General features: G+C 32.9%; 1 protein-coding gene across 2 annotated transcripts in view; it reads left to right on the forward strand.

Moving 5' to 3' along the window:
- LOC125055363 (cadherin-86C) overlaps window positions 1–13,445 on the forward strand; it is a 75,678-nt gene extending 62,233 nt beyond the window's left edge. The window contains exons 7-14 of one of the 2 annotated variants that reach the window (XM_047657794.1): window positions 6,405–6,597; window positions 7,045–7,288; window positions 7,795–8,380; window positions 9,016–9,358; window positions 9,518–9,662; window positions 9,740–9,870; window positions 10,194–10,520; window positions 10,650–13,445. In XM_047657794.1, the coding sequence (XP_047513750.1) occupies window positions 6,405–6,597; window positions 7,045–7,288; window positions 7,795–8,380; window positions 9,016–9,358; window positions 9,518–9,662; window positions 9,740–9,870; window positions 10,194–10,520; window positions 10,650–13,074 (4,394 nt within the window). In that variant the 3' untranslated portion in view covers window positions 13,075–13,445. The remainder of the gene's footprint in view (window positions 1–6,404; window positions 6,598–7,044; window positions 7,289–7,794; window positions 8,381–9,015; window positions 9,359–9,517; window positions 9,663–9,739; window positions 9,871–10,193; window positions 10,521–10,649) is intronic. The other variant, XM_047657795.1, reaches the window with a different exon arrangement.
- Window positions 13,446–24,406: the final 10,961 nt, after the last annotated feature.

A 24,406-nucleotide genomic window follows, 5' to 3' on the forward strand; every position in this document is an offset into this window, starting at 1 on the left:
TCTACATGGACGATAAAAGCTTGCTCACAAAGTGAGGAAACACATCGTAATAAAACTACATCTAAATTATGGGGGGTTTGTAAGGTTTTTTTTTTTGCTTTTTAGAATTAAAAACTTGTCATATATTTTTAGATGCTCTCATAAATTTTTGAACATAGCTGTAGAGTGAGATCTCTTTGGTCTGTTTTAAAATATGTTAAAATATGTTAGTCTGACATTTCAAAATGGCGACGGTGGTACCAATTTCAGTTACCGGCTAAGTAAAGTATGTGGCACTGTTTTGATTTTTACGTGTATTATCTCGCAAACATTTTAAATGTTGCAGTTAGTTTAAACAGTTATATATAAGCATATTATATGAAAGATAATAATCTAATTAAAGGTACACAATCCAAACCCGTACATAGAGAGCGCTCTATGTAGGTATGGGTAGCTCATACAGTGCAACAAACTACCTATCTCATATATTGGGGTTTCTAAATAAGAAATTACGTCAGTAAATTGACATGAAACCACGTGATTCAGATTAAAGATTAAATAAACACGAATAACACGATAGTTTGTAAATACACTAAATCAAAGGAAATCGAAACAATCTCACGCCATTTCGCCTTCATGGTATTGATATGTATCGAATAATTTACTTCTAATCTATTTATTCATTCTAAAATCGCTACCTATTGGCACTCTGTTTACAATACACTTACCACTTATCTCTCTAATACAGACGTGAAACAAATATGCCATACTAATATTGTATATATTTTGGAGCCATCTTTAGAATCGTCATATCTGCGAGAGCAATATTTAACAACTTATATTATCCAGTCCATCCAATTCAGTATTTATAATAAAAAAATTGATATCGCATAAGCCTTTTATAAACCCCATTCACAAAAATACTTAAAAACTATAAAAACATGCGCACACATCTTTGCTTGCGATCTCAAGGATTAATATTTTCTTATTATTCTTAATTTTTAATCCGGTCATACTGGCTATAATAACTGACATTAGATAATAAGCGGTCACAGATCAATCGATCGCATAATTATTATACCAATTTTTACTATAGTCTATGGACATATCCTAAAACGCATGCGGATTTATTTTCTTTAGAACGACACGTAAAACCTCTATTTATGGACACGACCCATAAAGAATATAAAATAGGATTTATCTACAGTCTTCCATACATTGTCGCAAAATCGCTTTAGGGGATAGCCCCTAATTACGTAGGCAAAATCGTGTGTTAAGATCGTACCTCTAAGTGCCAATTTTCTTCCCTTGCTTGTGAAGAAGATATATGTACCCATTGTCCATCATTCCGACTTCCTGCTTTTAAGAATGTAAAATATAGGTTTACAATTTACCGTAATGTTTTCTTAGCTCGTCTTAACGTTTGGCTACGTTACTCTTGCAATAATTTTGCGAGATCACTGTTATTTTAAAAGCAAGTTTTTTATGTATTTAAAATAATTTATATAATTAAAATATAATGTAAAAGCAAGAAGTTTGTAACGTTTTGAAGGCTTAGGCCTTTCTGTTTTAAAAGTAGAGAAAATATTTTTGGAAATAGCCGAGAAAACACATCTTTTTACCTTTAAGTGGAAATTATACCTTATATGCCAGGTATTTGCTTTTGGTCTTGATATCAGAAAAAATCAATTGATTTTCCGGAAATCAAAGTCGCGCATTGAAATAAGCACATATCTCATCAACTGTGCCACAATTCTTTTATTTTAAAGTTTTTTCTAAAGATAAAGTGCAGAAATAGATATAAATTTAAAACTCACGCCTAAAACAAATTTAAAATTAAAAAAAAAAACTCATTTACGTACTAAACAAACTGCAAAATTTACTGTATTTTTTGAGTAGCTAAAATTTGAGAATAGGCCGCGTGTCATTGTTGCGGTTGCAATAATTTTATGGTGATAAGTTTACGAAATTTCCTTAAAAATGCGTGAATTAACATAGCTGTGTAGCCATTAAAACAAAATATTATTTTAATAAGGATTAATGATACACTTAATAATTTCGAACAAAGGGTCGTTTGAACTTTCTTTCTTAAAATAATAGCTTGGAATTTATTTAAGCACCTCTCGTAAAATATATTACTTTTGCATAACTATAAGTTTGGTTTTATGAACGGTCATTATTCAATTTAGTAAATTTATGAGCGTTTCCAATATTTTTTACTGCACAGAACTTTATTTATGTATGCGCGCAGACATAAGAGCAGTTTCTTATAGTCCGATTGAACACAAAAGAAAATGGAGTCTCACACCACCGGGAAACCAGGAGATTATACGTAGCAGCACCAAGTCAGAAAGTTGGCTACTATTATATTGTTTACAAAATCGCTCTTCTGCAGTCGACATCGTAATCATTCCGTATACGAAGTCATAATATACTTGAATTGTATGAAATGGGCGCCGTTAAAATGGAATTTCGTTCCGTAATGTATTTAACTTTTAAATTAGCTTTAGTAATCGTGATGTAGCCTTCATATCGCTACAATGTAGTTTAGTGTTTCACCACAGGTTTCGAACTAGGCGCGGTAATCTTTTGAAAGGGTTGAATAATTTATTACCTGATAACAATTGGAAGCTTTTTAAAGACAAGACTATGATTTTGCAGTACATACTTTTAAACTTCTCTAACGCGTATATATTAAAACTCTTGGATAAAAATTTTATTAAGACCTGAATATATTATAAATAAAACGCAAAATATTATTAAAACAAGATTTTCTTTGAGTTTCTAGTGCTAAACAAATAATTATAATGCCATAAAATATAATTAAATAATCATAGGGTAACAACATAAGAGTGCCCCTGTAGAATAGCAAACAACCCGTGCTGGTTTAAGTGGGTATTGGTCATCCATGTGAATAGCAGAGATTCTTGTATGGGCAAGGGATGCGATCATGCGCATAGGCATATCCACGTCGGCTATAAAAAAGATAAACATAATAGTAAGTCAGATTCTTTGTCTAATAAGCTACTCATTAGGTTGTATTTAGTTGGTTCTGTTTTGTGATCGCTTCATTATGTTTGGGAATTAAGTGGAACATCTCTCAGTACATCTCTTTAATAAATTGTAAAGGACATTTCACCGTGACATACATACTCAACTATATATATATATATATATATATGTGTGTTAATAAATATTTAAGTAAAGGCCAATCCATTATAATCTTAACTAATCGTATTTAGTTACTTGCGTGTATATAATCTCATCTCTTCATTGGATTTAGGGCATTAGTTTAATCAAATAAAATATAAATAGGTATTAATCCGATTAAGTAGAAAATTCCACTCACTGATAACAATTTGAAAATGTAAAAGTTTTGTTTTGTTTCGGGGTTTTAGTAATAAACAAACGAATAACACCAAAATCAGCTAAAGTAAATGGTATTAAAAAGCACAGTATTTGAGCTAAAGATGGGTCGATTAAGTAAAAAAGTAGTACTTTACAAATAAATAAACGTGTCAAAATATTATGTAGATGAGGTCTATTGCATAATAATGAATACAAACCGCGCCCTTATTTTGTAACTTCTATTAGAGGTATTAAACCCGACGTTTTTGTATGCAAGTTCGATATATGCAAACATTGAATCGCGCAATACAAAAACCCAATATTAAGATCAGAATCTATTGAGTTATCTTGAGGCACTAACTAATACAATGTTTTATAGATCTGATACTATTAATTACCCTTAACTATATCCCCAAACAAGAGCAATTTTAAAATAATTGTTAATTTGGATTATTTAATTTCTTAAAACTTTATTTCCGACGATTGATATCTCCATTATAAATTCAAGCTGATAAATTTTTGGTGGGTAACAGACAACACTTTCATAATAACTTGTTCACCTCTTCAACTCCACCTTCGCGTGACCCATTTGAACACATTTATAACGTTTTACGTTAAACTAAACTTTGTCAATTAACACCGAGCTTCCTGGTACGAACTAAAACATTTTTTAATATTCAAACGGCAATTGTATTAACATAACAGACACTATAGAGGGGCTGGGAGATGAATGTCCCAGAATTAATTCATTCCATGAATACTGAAACAAGAGAAAATTACTTTGTCACTAAAAATTATTTACAAAGAAAAGAAATGCAAATGATAAAAAAGCAAAGATCTGAAACTCCGGAGGTGGGTTTACCTTCTAAATTTGTTAAGAGTGACAAATTTAACTTTATACTTAGAAGTAGAGAGATTAAATCTGCATCGATAAGATGTACAATAACGGATGAACAAGCGTGAGACAATAAAAATTCAATACATTTTTTCGTACGAAAGTCATAAGCAAGAATCTTACCCCAAGACTCTGTATAGCTATAAATAATTATAGCACACCCAGTGCCACAACACCTAGTACAATAAACAAAACGGTAAGTTGCGTATCGTTGTTTCCAGTGACCGAGTACTTGCTAAATTATTTCCCTCCTATCATTCGTCCAGACTGGGCATTCGAACAAAGTGCGTGAACTGAGCAATTGAAACTTAATCCAAAACTATAAGCTTCCAATAAATCTAATATAAAAGTTTTAAAATATAAACGGTTTGAGCAACGGATATTTTTTTTATATGGTTTGTGTCAGTGTAGTTAGTCTTAAATAAATTTAAATTATATTCGTTGGTAAGATGGTCACTACAAATTCAAGCTTGCATTCTATTAAACAGAATACCTCATTAGTACATAGGCCCTGCTGTCACGCCTCCAACCATTGTTTGCAAAGGCCAGCAAAAGCTTTTATTTCATAATAAGCTTCGCTTATAATATTAAAATTCCAAGCTTTGTGTACGGAATATTTTAATTTACGTTTTGTCGGGCTGCAATATGCAATTTAGTTTGTAAAATTGCGAATCAGTTGTTCTCTTAGCATTAGTTCAAAGCCCATGAACAAATTAGACTTAAATGTAGTTTATTAATCGATACGTGACTGGGACAAGGTCAACAAGGACGACATGGACTGTGATAGTGTTCTTATTTAAAAATAAAAGTAGTTTATGTTTTTAATAAAAAAATTGGAGATCATTATTTTTGTTTATCGCTGATTTGGAAAATGGATATCGTTGAGATAGTAAATGATACGGCAAAGAACACGGTTTTAATTTTAAATTATAAGTGTGTCGTATCGTGGTGTAGCATTGTCAGATGAGGATGTCATGCAAGGCTTAAGATGTGATTTGCCAACTAGAAATTGTTGGTTTTCTAAATAGTGATCAATTTCGTAGATTGTTATCTTGTTCTTAAATTTTACCTATTCAAACTTGAGTTAATAAATAGTGTAAAAATATAACAATACATTCTAACACCTACTCAAAATTAAAGGACTCAATTTAGAAATAATTTACAATATACGTATGTATATATACATATTTAATTGATTTTGTATAATTGTTGATTTTCTTTCACGTTATTATTCTAAGGGTCTGTTTCACAATGTACGGATAAGTTCCGAATTAGCTATTTATTACTTATTGGTAGGATAAACATTATTGTTGCGTTTCAGGACTGTCAGCTAGCGCTATTCGTCACATAAAGTCCATCGTAAGTTATGAGTCCGATGAAGTGTCAAATAGCCCAATTTATCTTCCAAATAATTTATGTGTTGCATAGCTATTTGGTACTATATCCATACATTGTGAAACAGACCCTTATAATCATGAATCTCTATTAATTATTGAAAACTACTATTCATGAGACATGACATATGATTCATTACGTTTACCATAGATGTCGTTGTATCAAAATCAGTTAATTATAAAGGTATATATAACATTATAATAATTTGTAAATTCCTGTGAAACTTAAAATTATGTAATATCTCAAATTTACTCATAATTTTGACTATTCGGGAAGCGGGAAGATTATCAGGGGAAGCAACGCCATCTGGCAAATGGAACAAAAACCTTTTAATGCATGATGATTGTAAAACGAGTTGCCGACTTGAAAATGATTATTGACGTTTATGATAGATGTCGCTGTAACAGTATTATTTAATTATGAATAAAAACAAAACCAAAGGGCATTAATGCCTAGCGGTCTTATTAAGTAGCAGCTAGGTGAGGGGTACCGGGTTCGATTCCCGGTTCGAGGGCAAGTTTTAATTTAATTTAAATTTGTTCTCGGCCTTTGGGAGGGTTGTGCGGTACCGGGCGAGTGCCTAAACCGTACATGGAGGATAAGATCGAATTTCTAAGGCAAAAAGAACGATTGATAAAAATCTCATACTTGACGCTGGCTAATGCACAAACCGTGCCAGAGCCATTAAAAAAAAAAAAATAAAAAAAAAGGGCATTAATAAATTTCGAATTTTAAATAAATTCAAATAAAGAATTAGCAAATTAGAACTTTGATTAAACCTTTCCAGGGGAAGTAACTCTCGAGAGACCTATAGAAGAAATAGCAGCCATCTCCCATGCTGGTACTCCAATTCTTTTGACCGTTGTTGCTGAAGAGGTTCGCCTATCCAGAGAGGAGCCCGAAGCAATGTCGTCTACCGTTCAGCTGGCCTTCATCTTACCAGAACGGGACAACTCTCCGCCATATTTTGAGAATGAATCGTAAGTTTTACAACATTAATTTTCATTTGCCTAATTGCGCTACACAATGCGACTTATTATCATTTAAGGCAGTAGCATCTAAGAAGGATTGACCACCTATTGAATGTTACATTATTTTCTTGTCATAAAATTTGAAAAAGACTTACAGCTGTTGTTGTTGACGAATAATATTAAAGTACAATAAAATAGGACATTAGTCAGTATCTAGTATTTCTGTTATTAGCTGTCCTGTGTCTTATAGGCCGAAAAATTTATCATTGGAAGTTGAATCAAGACCGGATATACGGATAGGAACAAAAAAACAAAGATTTTAATTAAATAATATTAAAGGTTCGATATTCTATATTTCTCGCGGGGCCTAACTGCTGTAAATATCTCGAAACGTAAATAATGTTACATTAAATTCGCATTTATATCCGTAAAACTATTTTATATTAACCATTACAGCTACATAACATATTTGGACGAGAACGCTCCACAAGGTACGGCGCTGACATTCAGTGATCCATTTATTCCTCAAGTCAATGACAACGACGCGGGGAAGAATGGAGTGTTCTCTCTATCTCTATTGGGGAACAATGGAACATTCGAGATATCACCAACAGTTGCTGAAAGACACGCTCAGTTCATTATCAAAGTACGAGATAACACTATGCTGGATTTCGAAGCTAGAAAATCAGTTATATTTCAGGTACAGTATATCTTCTTATATCATTTAAAATTATTCTACATTGACCCATGGACAAGGGCGAATTAGTGCCCTTACAGTTTCTAAATCGATGAACAGAATGTACGACTATAGATGCGAGTAGTGTTAGATTGACTATTGAGTAATGTTTCAATTATTATTTAGTATATATTAAAAACAAGTTAAAGAAATATTTTTATATGCAAATGTATATCGCACTCTTCACAAGACTGTTGCTATTGTTACATTACTACAAACCATACTAGACAATGAAATTTAAAATACCAGTAACAACTAGCTAAAATAATTAAAATTACTTGTTTTTTATTTGACTTATGAGTGATAAAGAATATGAAAGTATAGCCTCATAGGATACATTATATTAGTCCTGTATATTTATTGTCTAAATATAAACATATAGCCATTGTAATTACTCCTAGGAATTAACTACCGCTATAAATATTCCAAAACATTTCAGTCCCAAACTTATAAATTATCATTCTTTTCAGATTTTGGCTCAAGAACGTGGTCCAGCAACAAACCTATCAGCAACAGCAAACGTTACTGTCTACCTTAACGATGTCAATGATAATGCACCAGTTTTTCTAGCTTTATCATATGAAGTGGAACTACCAGAGAACATTACTGCCGGTGCTAGAGTGGTCCAAGTACAGGCAGACGACGTTGATACTGGAGACTTCGGAAAAATACAATATACTGCCATACTAGGATATCAAAACACATCGTTAAATTTAGATCCTATATCTGGCTGGATCACAGTTGCAACCAATAACCACGGTTTTGACCGGGAAGCAATGCCAGACTTGCATTTTTTAGTAGAGGCTAGAGATAATGATGGGGTAGGTTTAAGAGTAACTGTGCCATTAATAATTAAGCTATTAGATGTTAATGATAACCCACCAGAGTTTGAGAGGACGTTATATGAATTTGTATTGTCGCCGAATCTGAGCAACTTCACGTCATCGGCATTCGTGAAGGCAGTTGATAAAGACGCGGAACCACCAAATAATTTAGTTAGATACGAAATTATTGAGGGAAATAGAGATGGAAAATTTGCTATTAATGAAGGAACAGGTAAATATTAAAGTTGTTTAAATTTAAATGTTTCAATAGTAACAAAGAACAATCCTGCTTACTTTTAAAGTTTGTTTACTTCCTGATGGACTTATATTGATATATGTTTAGTCAGAAACTTATTGAAAGAATAATAATTCTCCAATCCATTTTTGGTCCCACAGAAAGTTTGTTTTACAACACAATAAACTCAGCCTTGAAATTGATTTAATAATCTTCCTTTTGAGCATTTCTTTTGCCATTTAATTACCTACTTATATATATATATTATATTTATTGTGACTCATTAACCCTAAGATTAACTTTTACATTTTTTTTTATTAAGTTTAGTTAGTATTCTAGCGTTATATGTAATTTTGTACTTTACTCCCAGTTGGTACCCTTTTTTTATATTTTTTCATACTAGGGTTGTCTGGAAGAAATCGCTTGTTAGCTATCAGGCCACCCGTTACGTTGGTAACGCAGTGTAAATAAATAAATCACTAATCTGGTCGCTACTATGGCGTAGTTACTGCCATTTGTATAATCTGGAATCTTTTGAATTAGTGGCGAAATTTAGGATTGTAAGAAATAGAGAAACAGAAAATTATAGAAAAATATAGAAAAAATTTCATTTACAGTAATTTAATTTTCAGGTGAACTGTACCTTTTAGAGCCATTAACGAGAACAAAGAAAGATAACGCACGAAGACGAAAACGAGATAATGACGAAGACAGTGAGGTGTTTGTTCTAACAATTAGAGCATATGACCTCGGTATTCCAAGATCATCCTCCACAACTACAGTTAAAATTTACCCTCCAGAGAGTAAAACAAGAACCATGTCCTTCATCATTCCCGGATCAAATCCAGATAGGAAGAAATTAGAGGAATTATTAACTACTCTCTCAGGGGGTAAAGTCAATATAATTGAAATAAAACCGTACAAGGGCAATGATTACAGTACATCTGATCAAAGCGATCAATCTAGTCAAGAAAAGTGAGTAGCCAATGTATATTATTTATGTTTTGAATATTTGTATTTTTCTTAGTCTTTTTATTATTTATTATCTTTTTTACTAGGGTTGCAAGCCCCTAATTGGTAAGGTTCAACCGTTGGTTTGTAATAACATATCTAATCAGACACTTTTTGTTCTAGGAGTGAAGTTATTGCCGTAGTGCGATCATCTCAAAATAGTGCTATAAATGTAGCGAAACTACAAGAACAACTTGCGAAAAATAAAACGGTCTATACAACTGGAGTGGTTCCAAATGATCAAACTTCATCAAATAAGGATGAGTCTGTAAGCACAACAACATAACATAACAATTACATATTTGTATGAAAATTTAGAAGCTAATTTACCTTTTTTTATTACAGAGCTTATACAGAGCAGAGAACAGATTGTTGTTCTGGTTGTTAATTTTACTAGCAGTTTTAGTGGCGCTGGTGCTACTGCTTTTAATATGCTGTTGTATATGTGAAGGATGCCCTCTTTACATGCCTCCCAGGTAGATATTTTTTGAAATAAAATCTTGCTTTGACATTGCTTAAGAATAACAATACTAACGTCACTAGTGAGCTTTCATTGTTCCATTGCCGAAACTTTACCCTTTTCAATGACACGCTTATATAACAAGATGTTATACGAATGTTTTGCTCCTAATATGAATGTATTTTGTACCCGAGTCATTGGTTATGTACTTATTAAACATTTATTATTTTTAGTCCGTGCATGCATGACACCACATCACTGTAAAATAATGGCACTATTCATATACATTGAACATAAGTCAAACCGCTAGGTACATAGATATCCATTAATAAATTCTAGGAAAAGAGTGATACGTGTCAACTCCACAGAAGACGACGTGCATTTAGTGGTACGGGACAAGAGACTTGGGAGGGAAAACAAGTCGACGCAAAAAATAGAAAATAGATCAATAAGGTCAAGCGAGTGGAGGAGACGGGAAGCTTGGAGCGCAGAACAAACTGATTTGAGAACAAAACCGACACAGTGGAAGTTTAATAAAAGAAATCAAAAGTCCAAAGAGATGACGAAACCTTCATCGACACCTGGCGACATACAGCATGAGTTTGTCCATGCCGCCGAAGACAACGATTATAAATATGATGATACTAGACATTCTTTAAGGAATAGGTATGCTTTAGTAGTTAATGTACTAACCTACTTACAATTATTAAGTAATAAAAATTAATCTTATAGTATTAATAAATATCTTAGATTTAACATACTATAACATTATTGACACAGTTTGAATAATTTCAGGGATGGACCTAAAATAATTTACACCAAGGAAATGCAGCTTCAACAAGCTTTCGCCAACAAACATAAAGAATACATTGAAGATCTTGAAAATGGGTACGACCGGATCGCAACACTCCATCATAGAAAAGAACAAGATAATGATTCAATACGCAGACATGAAATAGACCGAGGGTCTGATATTGGTATCGCCGTCAAGTCTGAAGGTATCAAAAATAACGATGATAAAGATGAAAATAGAACCAAAATGGAATATCATGACAAAGTAAATGCTCCAACTTCTCTTGCAAGAGACCAATATTTTATACGAGATGGTAATACAGAAATATTAAGATTAGTTACACGGGGGCACAATGAAGAAGAACGTTACGTTAATCTTCCTGTACATCAACAACGTCCTGTGACTTTAATACCACAAACGCAATATGTTGTTGTAGACAATGGTAAAGAGTTATTAATGGAAAGATTTATCCGAGAACAAGGAGAAGAAGCTAAACATATAAGAGAACGTATGAACTCCAAACTAGTGACAGACTTAGACGATATATCTATTGGGAAAGCTGGTCAAGGTAATTCACAAAATCAATACGATGGTAGTAAATTACATGACTACAACAACTTACAACCAGAGGTTCCGGGTATAGTACCATTAAAAGCTGAGTATTTACAGTCAGCCTTATTGGATATCCAAAATAAATCTACAATTAATCAAGAGTTATTAGAGACATCGTTGCGAAAGCAAAATGAACTCTTGCACCAAATACTTGTCGAACGCGAAAAAATGCTTCAAAATCAAGAGACTGCTTCTCAAGTAGAAAGTAAATTAGAAACACAAAGCTTGCCTGGTCATTCTGTAATGGCTACTCAAACGGAATGCCATATTGGAACCCAAACTGAGCCACAATCATTTAATGACATTAAAAGAAAATCAAGAAGTGACAATGATTCATATAGTGAAGATGAATCTCAAATCTCTACAAAGGATGACAATAGAAAACCGACATGGTTGAAGAGAAAGAAATCAAAGAAAAAAATTAAATATAAAGATCCACGAAGAAGTATGCGGACATACGACGTTAAAAGAAAAATAAAAACTCCAATTTTAGAAGAAAGCGAAGCATCACCGTCATTGGACAGTGAAAAACATGTTAAGATAAGTAAAACAAATGAAAGGGAAGAGCACACAAGGCACTTTGGAGATGTAACTAAAAGCACAGTTATCACTTCAAAAAATGAAACAATGTGTTCCACAAAGATAAAATTAGGCGATCTTGATAAAAAAGAAAAATTAAGAAAGGAAATTCTGCTGGAAATCTCAGATTCTCTGGATGAAAAATTGAATGTGCGTCAGAAAAACAAGTTCAGGGAAAGAGATATATCTCCGATCAATAAAACCTCTGGATCTTTAGCTCTGGATCCCGGAAGCAGTAGAGGAAGTCAGAGTGTAAGTGGCAGCACTGGCAAAAGTCTTAAAAATCCATTGAAAACAGATTCTTCTACAGAAACTCGTGACGACAACAATTATGGAAAATTAACAAAGGACTTTGAAATAAAAGATGAATCTTCTAGTTCAAAAAAAGACGAAACCAAAAGTTATAAAAGTGAAGAATCAAAACAAGGAACTGATGCAAAAGCACCATTAAAGAGTTTGCCAAGATATATGCAATGGTACAGCAAAAAACCAGCAGCAACAACCTCTAAGCCCACAGTAGAAAAAATTGTTCCGGATAAACCTAAACGGCCGTCGAAAACTAAAGCTGAGGTGGGGAAAAATGAAGAAAAATTCGGGCGTTACGGTAAAATAATGCCAAAAGATCAAACGGTAACTGAGGTAAAAAAAAACTTCAAGGAAAAGGAAAGTGACTTTATTCATCCCCGCATTTTAAAAGAAGGAAAGGTAACACCTGTTCCTGAGGGACCCTTACCTGATGCTCATCCGTTACTTCAACACTCGGAGCATAGGTATGAGCGCCAATATGAAAATCAAAATCCACTTTGTCACATACAACCAACACATATTCCAAAGTACTTAAAGACAGATTCAAAAGCTCCAGCTTTACCAAGAAGACAATCAGTCGAGCAGCAACCGATCTATGTGAATCAGGATGAAGTAAGAAACAAGGATAAACAAGAAGTTCCCGAAAGTGCACTAACACATAGCATTTCAATATCTACAAGCTATGATAAAGATCGCAAGGGATCGGAAGTTCACGTTTCAAAAATAAATATAGGTGGCGAAACCTCAGTAAATAAAATTCATACAAAAATAGATGACAATGATTCGGGTATTGCTATGACTACACTCGCTCAACAAACCGGTAATATTAAAAGGTTGCCCATAACTGAGAAGAAAAGTGTTTTTACCATCGCCTATGACGATGTACAAACTAAACAATTAAGACCAGATAGTAGTTCAACGTCCTATTAAATATTAACCATAAATATACATAATATTTACTATACCCAATTTTTTCTAAGTAAAATATTCGTGAAGTGCCTTATTATTTTGTGGAGTGAACTGTGAACATTCCGTCCTAAAGTATTATATAATTTATAGAAATGTAAATAAACTCATAGATTATACGGAATTAAATTATGATCAAACTGCCTTCATTAAATGACTGTTTATATTTAAGTTAAGAATTTGTACTGTAAATATAAAAATAAACCACATACTATTTATAGCTTTAAATTCATTGTAAATAATATTTTTATCTAATTGATCCTACTGATCGAAATAATCGGTACCTATTTGTTACAAAATATAAAGTTATTAATAATTATATTATGAGTCCTAAATCGTTTGTTTCTTATTTTACCTGACGAAATAGCTTAATTAAAAATAATCATACTAATAACCAAGAAAGAAATGTCGTAATATTTAGATACAAAGTTTTCCCTTGTAAACAAGGCATATTGAATAAATTAAAGCCGGTTTATTATGTAAACTTAAAGTATATGTATGACTTGTGATAATTAAATCATTATTATCATTTATGTGTAAACATTCATTATCAAACATTTAAAACCCACAACAACATTTGATCAATAACTAAAAATACGTACGACGTATTGTAATAATTTAACAGGACCCGGTGATTAAAAGCTAAAAGTTAAAAATGCCAATTTCTCTCACAAAGTGAATAGTTTGCTAATTCATACTTTTATTAGATAACTTACATAATCTATTAAAAATCCTTTTGCATTGTTAAACCCCTATTCAATCACAATATTAAATGATGGGACATAAGTGATAAGGACTACATAAGGACTGAAAACAAAAGCACGCATGTGCAAAGCAAACAAAATGGCCGTAAAGCATTGATGGAATATTTGCGGCGCGTCGCGCAATATAGTACTAGAGACTCAGAACTTTAGAGATGCTAGATTATAACTCCTCGCTCTGACGTAGTTACTGACGGCCAATAAGTTTTTACGTCAGCATTACCAATTCGCTTGCGTCAATACACTACCATGTGAATAACTTCAAACAAGGTATCATTGTTTTGCTACTGTACACTAGATGGCGCTGTCATCAATTACAAGTTAAATAAATTACTCAATAGGGGGAGCTATATGTTTCTTGAAAACACAAATAATTAGTATTTTCTTAATATAAGATGCACAAAATAGAAAAAAACATAGATAACATTTAAAACATTGTGCAAAAAGATTTGCGTACTAAAATATCACTTTTAATTTTATAACATTGAACTGTTTTGTTTGAAAGTAATTGAGTTTAGTCTATTCATAGTATTACAATGCTTTAGTGCTAGTCATAGATTGAAGATATCTTTAACAATAGTGACAATCTCTATGTTGTTAATGTTGTTGTTGTTGCTAAATCTTGATTATTTTTACTAACGCTGCTGTAGTATTCTATTTTTGTAAATTAAACTGTACATAAAGCAAATACGGAAGGTACCCACCAGTCTAATCATACTGTACAAATTCTTCCAAAATAAAGTTTAACATTGTTTCATCGAGTACTCAATCATTCGCATGAGCTATTTCATTCAGCTCATTTACACAGTTGACTCACGCGGAAAATTATTTCTTTTCATATTCCCATTTTTCACGTCTTACTTAAAGTTTTAGATGGCTGGGGAGTTTAGAATACTTCGTTTATTTTGAATTTTTTACGCTTAGATTGTTTGCCGTGTTTATTCTTCTTGATTGTGTTGATTTTTTAAATATGATTAAAATATGTACAAAACATCCGTATGTATGGGGTCATCGACACTAATCCTGAAAACTATAACAACGAACGTCTTTCCTAGTTCTCCCAGTGCAAGTTTTTTTAAAAATAAATAAACACGAGAAATCCAAGTTTTCAAAACAAATGAACAACTATTTCATTAAAAATATTGTCTCAAATGACAAAATTCGCGGAAGTTTTATTAAGAAAGTACTAGGGAGACAGAAGCAGACGTAAGGTATGGAAATTACATCTCCCGACTTGCTTTCACGGTCCACTGGGCTGATCATAATAAAAACTCGCGCCGTCGCCTCCGCGCGAAGTTTGACCATAAATTCGGTGGCCGCAGTAATCGCCGAAGGCATTCCCGACCCTAGATCTGCTTTTAATATAATAATAAATATCACCAGAACACTACATTTTTGTGAAGTTTTTTCTTTGTTTCCCCTAGGGTGAGCCAAGACCATTAAAAAGGTTAGGGACGGCGATATTTTATGCGATTTTAAGTGTATAACAGCTTTAATGGTTCTTGTATTGCATTTTCCAGGCGGCAAGGTAATGTCGACTGTTTTGCAAACGTATTTTAATACAAAGAAAAGTTATGTACCTCTAATATGCATATATTGATTATCTATTAATCGATTTAATTAATCTTTTAAATTTCTAATAGTTGAGGAACGAAATACCCGTATTATTATTTATAACATATACGTATTTCAATCCAAGATATTTAAATTCAAATACCGGAAACGCACGAACTATTAATAATATAAGAATTGCATATTTTCAATCTTTAAGTTGTTATGGTACCTATTATTATATATAGTTAGACTCTATAAATATATTTATAAACTTAAATCCGAATTTTTACGACGTTTAAAAATGTAGGCACCTCCTTACAAAAAAAATATACTGTAGGTACTCACGCAATATATAAACAATATATATGTAATAATAATTAATTAACTTAGATTATTCAGAATTAAAATACATTTCTTAATAAATCGTAACCTTAGATTAGAACAAGCCGCGCTTGATATCCCTCATTATTCCAACGAAGGGTTAACTTTGAAGTATCATTGCCATTTATTAATGGTCAAGTAGCCGCCGTGAACACCCCAAATTGAAACTGATTTAAGTGAATTATTTAATTGCTATAATTTGTTATCTGATTTTAATATCTTGGATTCTAGAGTTTTGTAATAGCGTAGAATTTTACCGCATTAGATGATGTAATTTTTAAACTTCTGATTTAAGCTAGCCTATTTAGGGTCTGTTTCACAAAGTATGGATAAAGTACCAAATAGCTATGCAACACATAAATTATTTGGAAGATAAATTGTGCTATTTGACACTTCATCGGACTCATTACTTATGATGGACTTTATGTGACGAATAGCGCTGTCTGACAGTCGTGAAGCGCAACAATAGTGTTTATCCTACCAATAAGTAATAAATAGCTAATTTGGAATTTATGTAGAACTTATCCGTACATTGTGAAACTAACCCTTAATCTAATAAACAGTTCTAGTATTACTGCTCCTTTTTAGAGCAACGTTTCACCCCGCCTTTATTAATAGTTAATTATTAATTGCGCACATAGAAAAAAGAATCAACAACCGGGACTTGAACGGGATTCAAATCTAGGCCAAAAATAAAAAACATACACTATCCAATACGATAATGTCAAAATTAAAATATAATATATAATATTAAATACATAAGATACACAATATCGCTGCTATCCTCACTTGAATATATAAATATGTCGATAGTGTCGTACACAGCATTCAGTTGGCGCAACGTCTTTGCTAACGGGGGTTTGTTCAAGGGACTAGTTTGGGTCCTTGGTATATTGGCCTTCGCCTATATCCCCTTGAGGTACAAGCAAACCAAGCTATTGAAGAACACTTGAATTGCTCACCATCCCCGCAAGACCGTCTATAAGTGCTGTCTTCTTTCTAACAAAAAATCTTATTTCTAAAATCTCACAATGAATATAAAAACTACGAGTTTCTTTATTAATTTTTTGGCTGATTGTGTTCGCGTTAAATTGACACTTATTGCTTCTAGTCGATTTTGGCGAAAACCAATTAATCACGTCGGCTCTGTCCAATAATTCCCCTTACGAAGTTTAATTATTTTCTTATAATTTTAATTTCTGCGCCCTCGGATCTTGGATTTGCGAACAACTGTCTCCACTCTGATTTTTACGAAAGTTCCAGACTTTTATTAATAAAGGACGAAGATAATTAATACTACTTAAATTTTGTTTAAGCATTTGCAAACTTAATTAAGATTTTTTTACGTTGTTTTATTTTTAACCTTCTGTTTGCGCCTTTATTTAATATTCATTGGGCGGCAAACGTTTTTTTGTTAAAAGGACTATTTTTATTTCTGTTTACCATACTATAGAAATCGCCTAAATATATATTATTAACATTGCATAGATTTGTAGTATAAATTAAAATTTAACATCTTCGAAACTATAAACACCGTATTGATGGTTAAAAAAAATTCTATACTGGTAAATATAAGTATTTACAAACATTACATCATCTTTAAAAGAAATCAGTGGTGCTACAACCTTTTTAGGTCTGGGCTTCAAATTTCTGTAGCTGTTTTATGATCTAAAAGGTAAGGCCTCCAGTGCCTGAAACACGCCGTCGACTTTTTGGGTCTATGTATTCCTTCAGCGTTCGAGCGAATCTTAAATGCGCACACAGAACGAAAGTCCATTGGTGCACAGCCGGGGATCGAACCTACAAGCTCAGGGATGGGAGTCACACGCTGAAGCCAGCTGAAGCTAGGCCAACACTGCTCATGCATCATCTTTACTAATGTAATATATGAATAGGTACTATAAGATCTTTTTTCTAAAATTACCAATAAAATTGTAAATGGAATCGTCAATTAAAAAACATTACCAAAAAGACCATAATAGCATCCCAAGCAATTATTATCAGAGTTCGACCTAAAAACCGAGCAATTAGAGCGCCATTTGTCCACAACAATAGACAATCGCGTCCCCTTTTCTCAAAATTAGTGATGACTTCAATAAAAATAATTCTTGTCTTTTAGGCAAATTGCATCGCGAAGTCCAAGAAAGCCTTTAATTAAGGTTGGCCCCTCGCCACCCCGTAAACAGCGTTGCGGCCGTCACCTTTTATTTTTGTTAATTCCCGAAGCTCTTTCTTCGCCGCATAAGTTACTTTCACCCTAGCCCTGATTCTTTACGCCTTTTTGTCACCGTTTTGAATTCTTTTGAAGAAACCCCTTTCCCATCTGCTACGCCCGTCAATATTAACTCCGTTGGCGACTTTAACTTTTTAATATCCGTTAAATTTTGTTACACTAAGCGTGATGCTATTAAAAAAGATTGTATTATGTTGGACTTTTTGGGGTTAATAGTTGGCCCATAGTCTAAAGCGTGAATAAAACTGAAAACCTGTCAGTTCATTCTAAAGTATAACAATTTGTGTTAAGTAAAGTAATAGTATTCATATAGGTAACACAATGTACACTTATGAACGTCAAAAAAGAAATATACATTAAATGCTTCTAATTTTACATTTACTGCCAGTTCCCAAATCATGGGCGTAGAACGGAAAAGAAGAACTGGCAATAAACTCTCCACCACTTTTTAAACGCCAAGTTTTTTGTTTTACACAACGTTTGTAAGGAGCTGCAACCATTACACCATGTTCCACATGACATCTTAAGTAAGTAAATAATAATAAAATAAATTAAAAACAAAGATTTGTCCTCTATCAGCAAGAGGCATGGTGAAATAGGAGCACGCACTTACATTTTCGTGGAAACAAGACAATTTTATTAAAATACTTCTCTCGTTTTCATCTGAGTAGATGCATAGAAAAATGTCCAGCATCTTTTTATAAAATATAAAAATCATTAAAAGCGTTAAGTTAATAAAATTTGTTAGTGCTTTACATTTGTATAGTCTCATACACAATAAAATAACAATACAACGCAATAACTTTACAACTTGATCAAACGAAACGATATTTCTTAAGATTCCTTAAATTATTCACAAGGGACAAGAAAAAAAAATGTAAATGAGACCGAAATGTTTAAAAAAAGTTGTTTAAAAACACAAGAGATCGTGATGGGGCCGCATTGAGACATGGAATTTTTAATCCATTTCCCGCAGTCGATTAATATTCAAGGCTGGTCTGGTTCATCTCCTTCGATATTGCTCGGACCGATCTTCACTTTGATTTCGAAACTAATTACTTTCCTTTGTAATCGAATTTAAAATTGAGGATGAATTCCTTGATTGTGAATGTCAAAACTATTGATTAATTTTTTATTACGCGTCTGTCTCATTTGAAATAAAAATAGCTGCCAACAATTTACACTATTCACTAAAATCTTTAAAAATTCCTTTTATTTTCGCCGCTGTTAATTCTAATCTTCTGGTATCTTAATAACTTCAAATCATTTATATTCTATACTACTGCTACTGTCGACATAACCTTTATCATAAAAGTGTTAATTTATAACGCATCTAACAAAGGAGCTACCTTAAATAGTCAATTGTAGCTAAAAACCATTTTTACCACATCAGTTTTCTAACCAAAACTGTATATTTGGTCAATTCGTTTAGGAGCTACAATATCGTATACAGATAAGAATACACTTCTTAGAGGAATTAAAAATAGCCAAACCTAATTAACACTCAGATTAGCAAAGTTTCAATTCAAATATATTTTATGTACATAACGGTCGACGTTTATAAAATTATCATTATATATCATAGTTACATATCATAAACGGAGGCCAATATTGAACATTTAGGTGTATTATAGTAACCATAATGTAGCTTACCCATGTCGGGATTTGAGCGATATTTACATTGGATTCATGGGTTAGCAATTACAGAAACACAAACCTATTTTGCATCCTCAAATGGCAATATTGTCTTAATATATTCAATATCCGGGAAGATGATAATTTAGTGAGTCGGGTAGAATCCATTATGGGTATTTACTTGACCTGCGTTTAGTGCTTGGTAAGATAACAGGGGTGACCGAGAACAGCTGTAATAAGGAATTTGGGTTCTTAAGAGCTAGGCAGGATGACACTTGAGTTGGGATAATATTTGTCTAATATGCTGTAGTTGCTAAGAGCGCAAATAAGGAGCTGGTTGCATTATTTATTTTTCAAATAAGTAAAGTCGACTAAATTTTCTAATATAGCAAATATTTTGTTATATTATTTACATGCCTCAATGTAGTATAGTATGGTAAAGTATTTCGATTAGGCTATAGGTAACTAATGCTGTAAGACGCTGTAAGCTGGCGTTGGCTGGTTATGGTTAATTGATTGATGAGAAGGGACAGCTAAACTCTAATTTATATTATTTTATTTGTGTGAGCATATTCCTGCTCTTATGGATGAAATGTTTTTTTTTTTTGTTTGTATCCGGTATTTGTACCCAACAACATTTCAATAGTCTCAAAAATCAAGTTAAAATGTTTTTAAACGAGCGTTAAATAAGTTTTAATCACTTGTGATACTTGCGTCAATCAAAAACGTCATAAGTTTATTTTTAAATAGATATTTTGTATAGCACAAATTAGGAAAGTCTTTGTATTAAAAACAGTTTTTTTTGGTGAGACAATATTAGTTAGTGGTGTGTAGTGGCTTTAGTGTACGACTCTCATCCTTCAGGACTTTGGTTCGATCCCTGGCGTGTACCAATGGATTTTGAGTCTATGTGCGCATTTAACATTCGCTCGAACGGTGAAGGAAAACATTGTGAGTAAACCGGCTTGCGCCAAGCCCGGCCTATTAGATTGACAAATGATCATCTGAGGCCCAGACCTAAAAAGGTTGTAGCGCCACTGTTTTGTTTTTACTTTTGGTGAAAAAATAAAAGTGCTTTTAACTGATTTGTAAGACGTTAAACACCAGTAATTTGACCAAAATAAAGAAAGGGAATTTTAGAATGTTTTTGTGATAGAACTCATATACATAAACAAACAGGCACAGGCGTCGCCGATAACAAAATAAAAGAAAGAAGATAAACAATAAGAAAGAAAACAGAGGTGAATGAAAATAACCGCGACCCGAATTTGGTATTCAAATCTCGTGCGTTGACTTTACCTCATGTCAATCGTTTGATACCTGATTTCTATCAAAAATATCGAAATATTTTTGACTGAACAACAAATATATTATACTATTTATTAAACAAAATAATATAGTCTCACCTTCTGTACACATGCCGTCGATATAAGCAATTATTTATTGTTGCACAGCCGAGGTACGAACTCACCATCTCAGAGTCGAAATACATTATGAAGAAATGTGGCGTGGTCTTAAACGCCCTTGAATTATTGTCAAATAGGTTTATGCTGTGCTTCTTTGTCTTGTCCACGTATAACATTTGCCATTTCATTCCCGGAATAGATTTTTCTTGAGTGTTACAATCTTCAGATATAATACGTAATATTTTTCATACATTTTATTACCAAAACACTAAAGAAGGGTTATCCCAAAAAACTTACAAATAACGTCACAATGACTAATGTAACTATCCGATCACCGGCAATAATGTCTAGAAATATGTTTATGGCCTTACATCGTATAATTCAGGAGGAAAATCCGGGATAATCTATAAATATCGCCCTCGACACTTTCGCGAACCAAATTTTAAAATGACAACCCTTATTGCGCCGTGAAAAATGTGCCACCCCTCGCTGAGGGAGTTATTAAAATTATAAACAAATAAAATTATTCAACACGCACCCTTATGCGTGGCCCGAATTCTTCATGTGTGAATCGTGCGTCTTGCTTAGATATGTATTTATCATCAACAATGAATGTTAAATGTTAAAATTATATTTCTGCTAGAAGATATCTTCTAAAGAAATTTTTTAAGAAATTTCGGCGACCCACTAGCGATTATGCAATTAAATTCCTTTGCTGATTTTTACGTTTTATTATTAAAGTAAATTTAATGGAAGATATAGTATGGGCATTTGTTTTATGTGAATATAACACAGTCGGAACATTACTTTTAAAAAAAATAAGCTATCTAAGAAAAAATTTATCCTCGTGACGATATGTGAAAATTTTCATATTTCGAATCTGTAACGGAAATACAATTTCCTTCAGGAAAGGGACTTTCTTCGATGTTCTTTTGTTTTATATTAAGGCGATAAACATGTCGATTGGATATCGAATATGCAAGTCATGGGGAATCGCTTATCTTAGATAGCGCGGTGATAGATGTGGGATGAATTATGGTGTAACATATTGCGTTTTGTGGTTAATGGCTTGAATATATTTTTAATAAAACTTTCAATAATAATTTTCTCTGTAGTGTATTATGTATAATATTGCTATGAATTAAAGATTTTTATTCTATAATTTTAATACAATTTTTTATTAGGTTTTATTGATTAGGTTTTTAAAGTGCTTTTATAGCATGACCGAATATTTAGAACATAAGTTTAACAATTACTCATAAATGACTTGACTTCTTATTATGACATTTGCATGCCTGTTTATGTACGGCTGGTTGTGCGGACTTTTCTTGTTGTTCGATTTTTTTTTTATTTTGTACCACTATCATGGCAAATAAAGGATTTATTTACCTAGAGTTTTCCTTAAAGTTATTGATCATCGCCGTCGATACATTCTAAAACTTAAGGCAAATAAACAAAATTTCCAAACGGGCTTCTGATATTTTTTTGGGTTTTTTCAAAGATATGTAATTGTTTTTTTTACTTTTTACTTTTCATATTGACTTCAGTTCCTCTGAACTAAACTAGTGCGTAACTAAACCGCAGGCTTTTAAAAGTAGTATCATAAATTATGCTTCGATTAAGCGATTCGATCTCGTGGGATTTACTCAGACACTCCAACAAAGGCGTTAAAAATGGACTGGGGATACAACTGTCATCTTGAATAGCGCACCCCACTGGACGATAGGAAGTGGTTTCGTTATTTGCAGTTTTTTGGTAGAGGTCTATGATTCTTAATTTATATGTACTATGCGTATTTTGAAGTGATCATCTAAGAATACCCTTCCAAATCTATAAAAAAGTGGGACAGTTTTCTCAGATATCGCAGATATACTTTGTCTCAGATATATATATCTTAACATATATATGTTTTTAAATATTTTAACAATCACAATTATGATACATGATTTTTAGATCTTAAAAGTGTTCATTCATTCATCGCGATATTTTCTTTCAGCGTAAATAAGAAGAATCTTTTGGCGCACCGGTGGTTTAAGAGTCGTGCGTTTAGAGTTTTAGACCAAAGCCGTCACTGCCACAGCAGGTAATGTAGTCAAAGATGGACCATTGACTTAACTTTTATAGTCTAAATAAAGAATATTATATATTAATAGGCAGCATTGTTTTTTGTCAATGGACAAATTACTTACTTAGAATGGGGTATAACATAATGTCTTCAAAATTACTAAACTTGCTGCATGTAGCATCCTTGTCCGTGTATTAATAACAAGTACGGTATCCTGCAATAACAGGTTGTAGAGGAATTTCTCCTTCAATAGCTGAAGGCTCATAAAGCCCCGTACATTTGTTTGAACAAGCGGCCGCGCGGGACTCGAAAACTTGAACAATTCCCTCGTGGCTTGTCGCGAACAGAGTTTTACGGCCAAATTAATATGGCAAATTAATGCGTTCCGCAACCGTATAATTTTCGCGTATGGGAGGGTTTCTTGCGACATCCCAGCATATTGAATATTCTAGTGCGGCAATCACTTATTTAAAACCAATTACACGCACGCCATTCTCACTCCAAATACCAGGGATGAAATATCAAAATCGCGTGGCGATTTATTCTATCAGATCTCAACTTTGTGGATGAAGAACAATCAGACTCATAGGGTGAGATTCGTATCATTTTTCCATATGGAAATGATGTAACGAACAGAACGCACAAGACAACAGCGGTATGCTAATTAAAGGAAAACATACTGAATTTACTGTTTATTTTCGGTCCACGGAGAGGTCTAGTCGAGAGCGGTTTTGTTTTTCAATTCCTGTCTAAATTTTATATCGTAGACTCATAAACAGTATGTACGTACCAGTGCGTTCATATCTTTTATAATTAGCGCAATTATTCTAATAGATATCATTGTATGTTTTAATTGCACATGTATTCGTATATCTTAAATAAATGTATGAGTTTTCAATTTAGCTATTTTGAAGTCCTAATGTTCAAGGTCGTACCGACTCCTAAAAGACGGCAACGTACCTACTCCCGCTTCTGGCTATGGGTGGCGGCGTCACTTAACATCAACTGTTTTAAGTAATTATTATATATTTCAATGTGCTTTTAATAGTACATTGATTATTTTAAGCTAATACTGCCTAATTATATTCGAGATCGACGTAATAGGACTAGATAGGAGAAACATCTGCGTTTCTTACATTGGTAATTTTCCTTGAAAGGCAAGTTGGTGTAAATATATGTGCATGACACAGATTCCATTTCTCCATCTAAGACATGCCGGTTTCCGATAAAACAAGTTTTTGTACCGTAACGTATAGCAGCA

This window comes from Pieris napi, chromosome 13, assembly GCF_905475465.1.
Source record: "Pieris napi chromosome 13, ilPieNapi1.2, whole genome shotgun sequence".
Lineage (NCBI taxonomy): Eukaryota > Metazoa > Arthropoda > Insecta > Lepidoptera > Pieridae > Pieris > Pieris napi.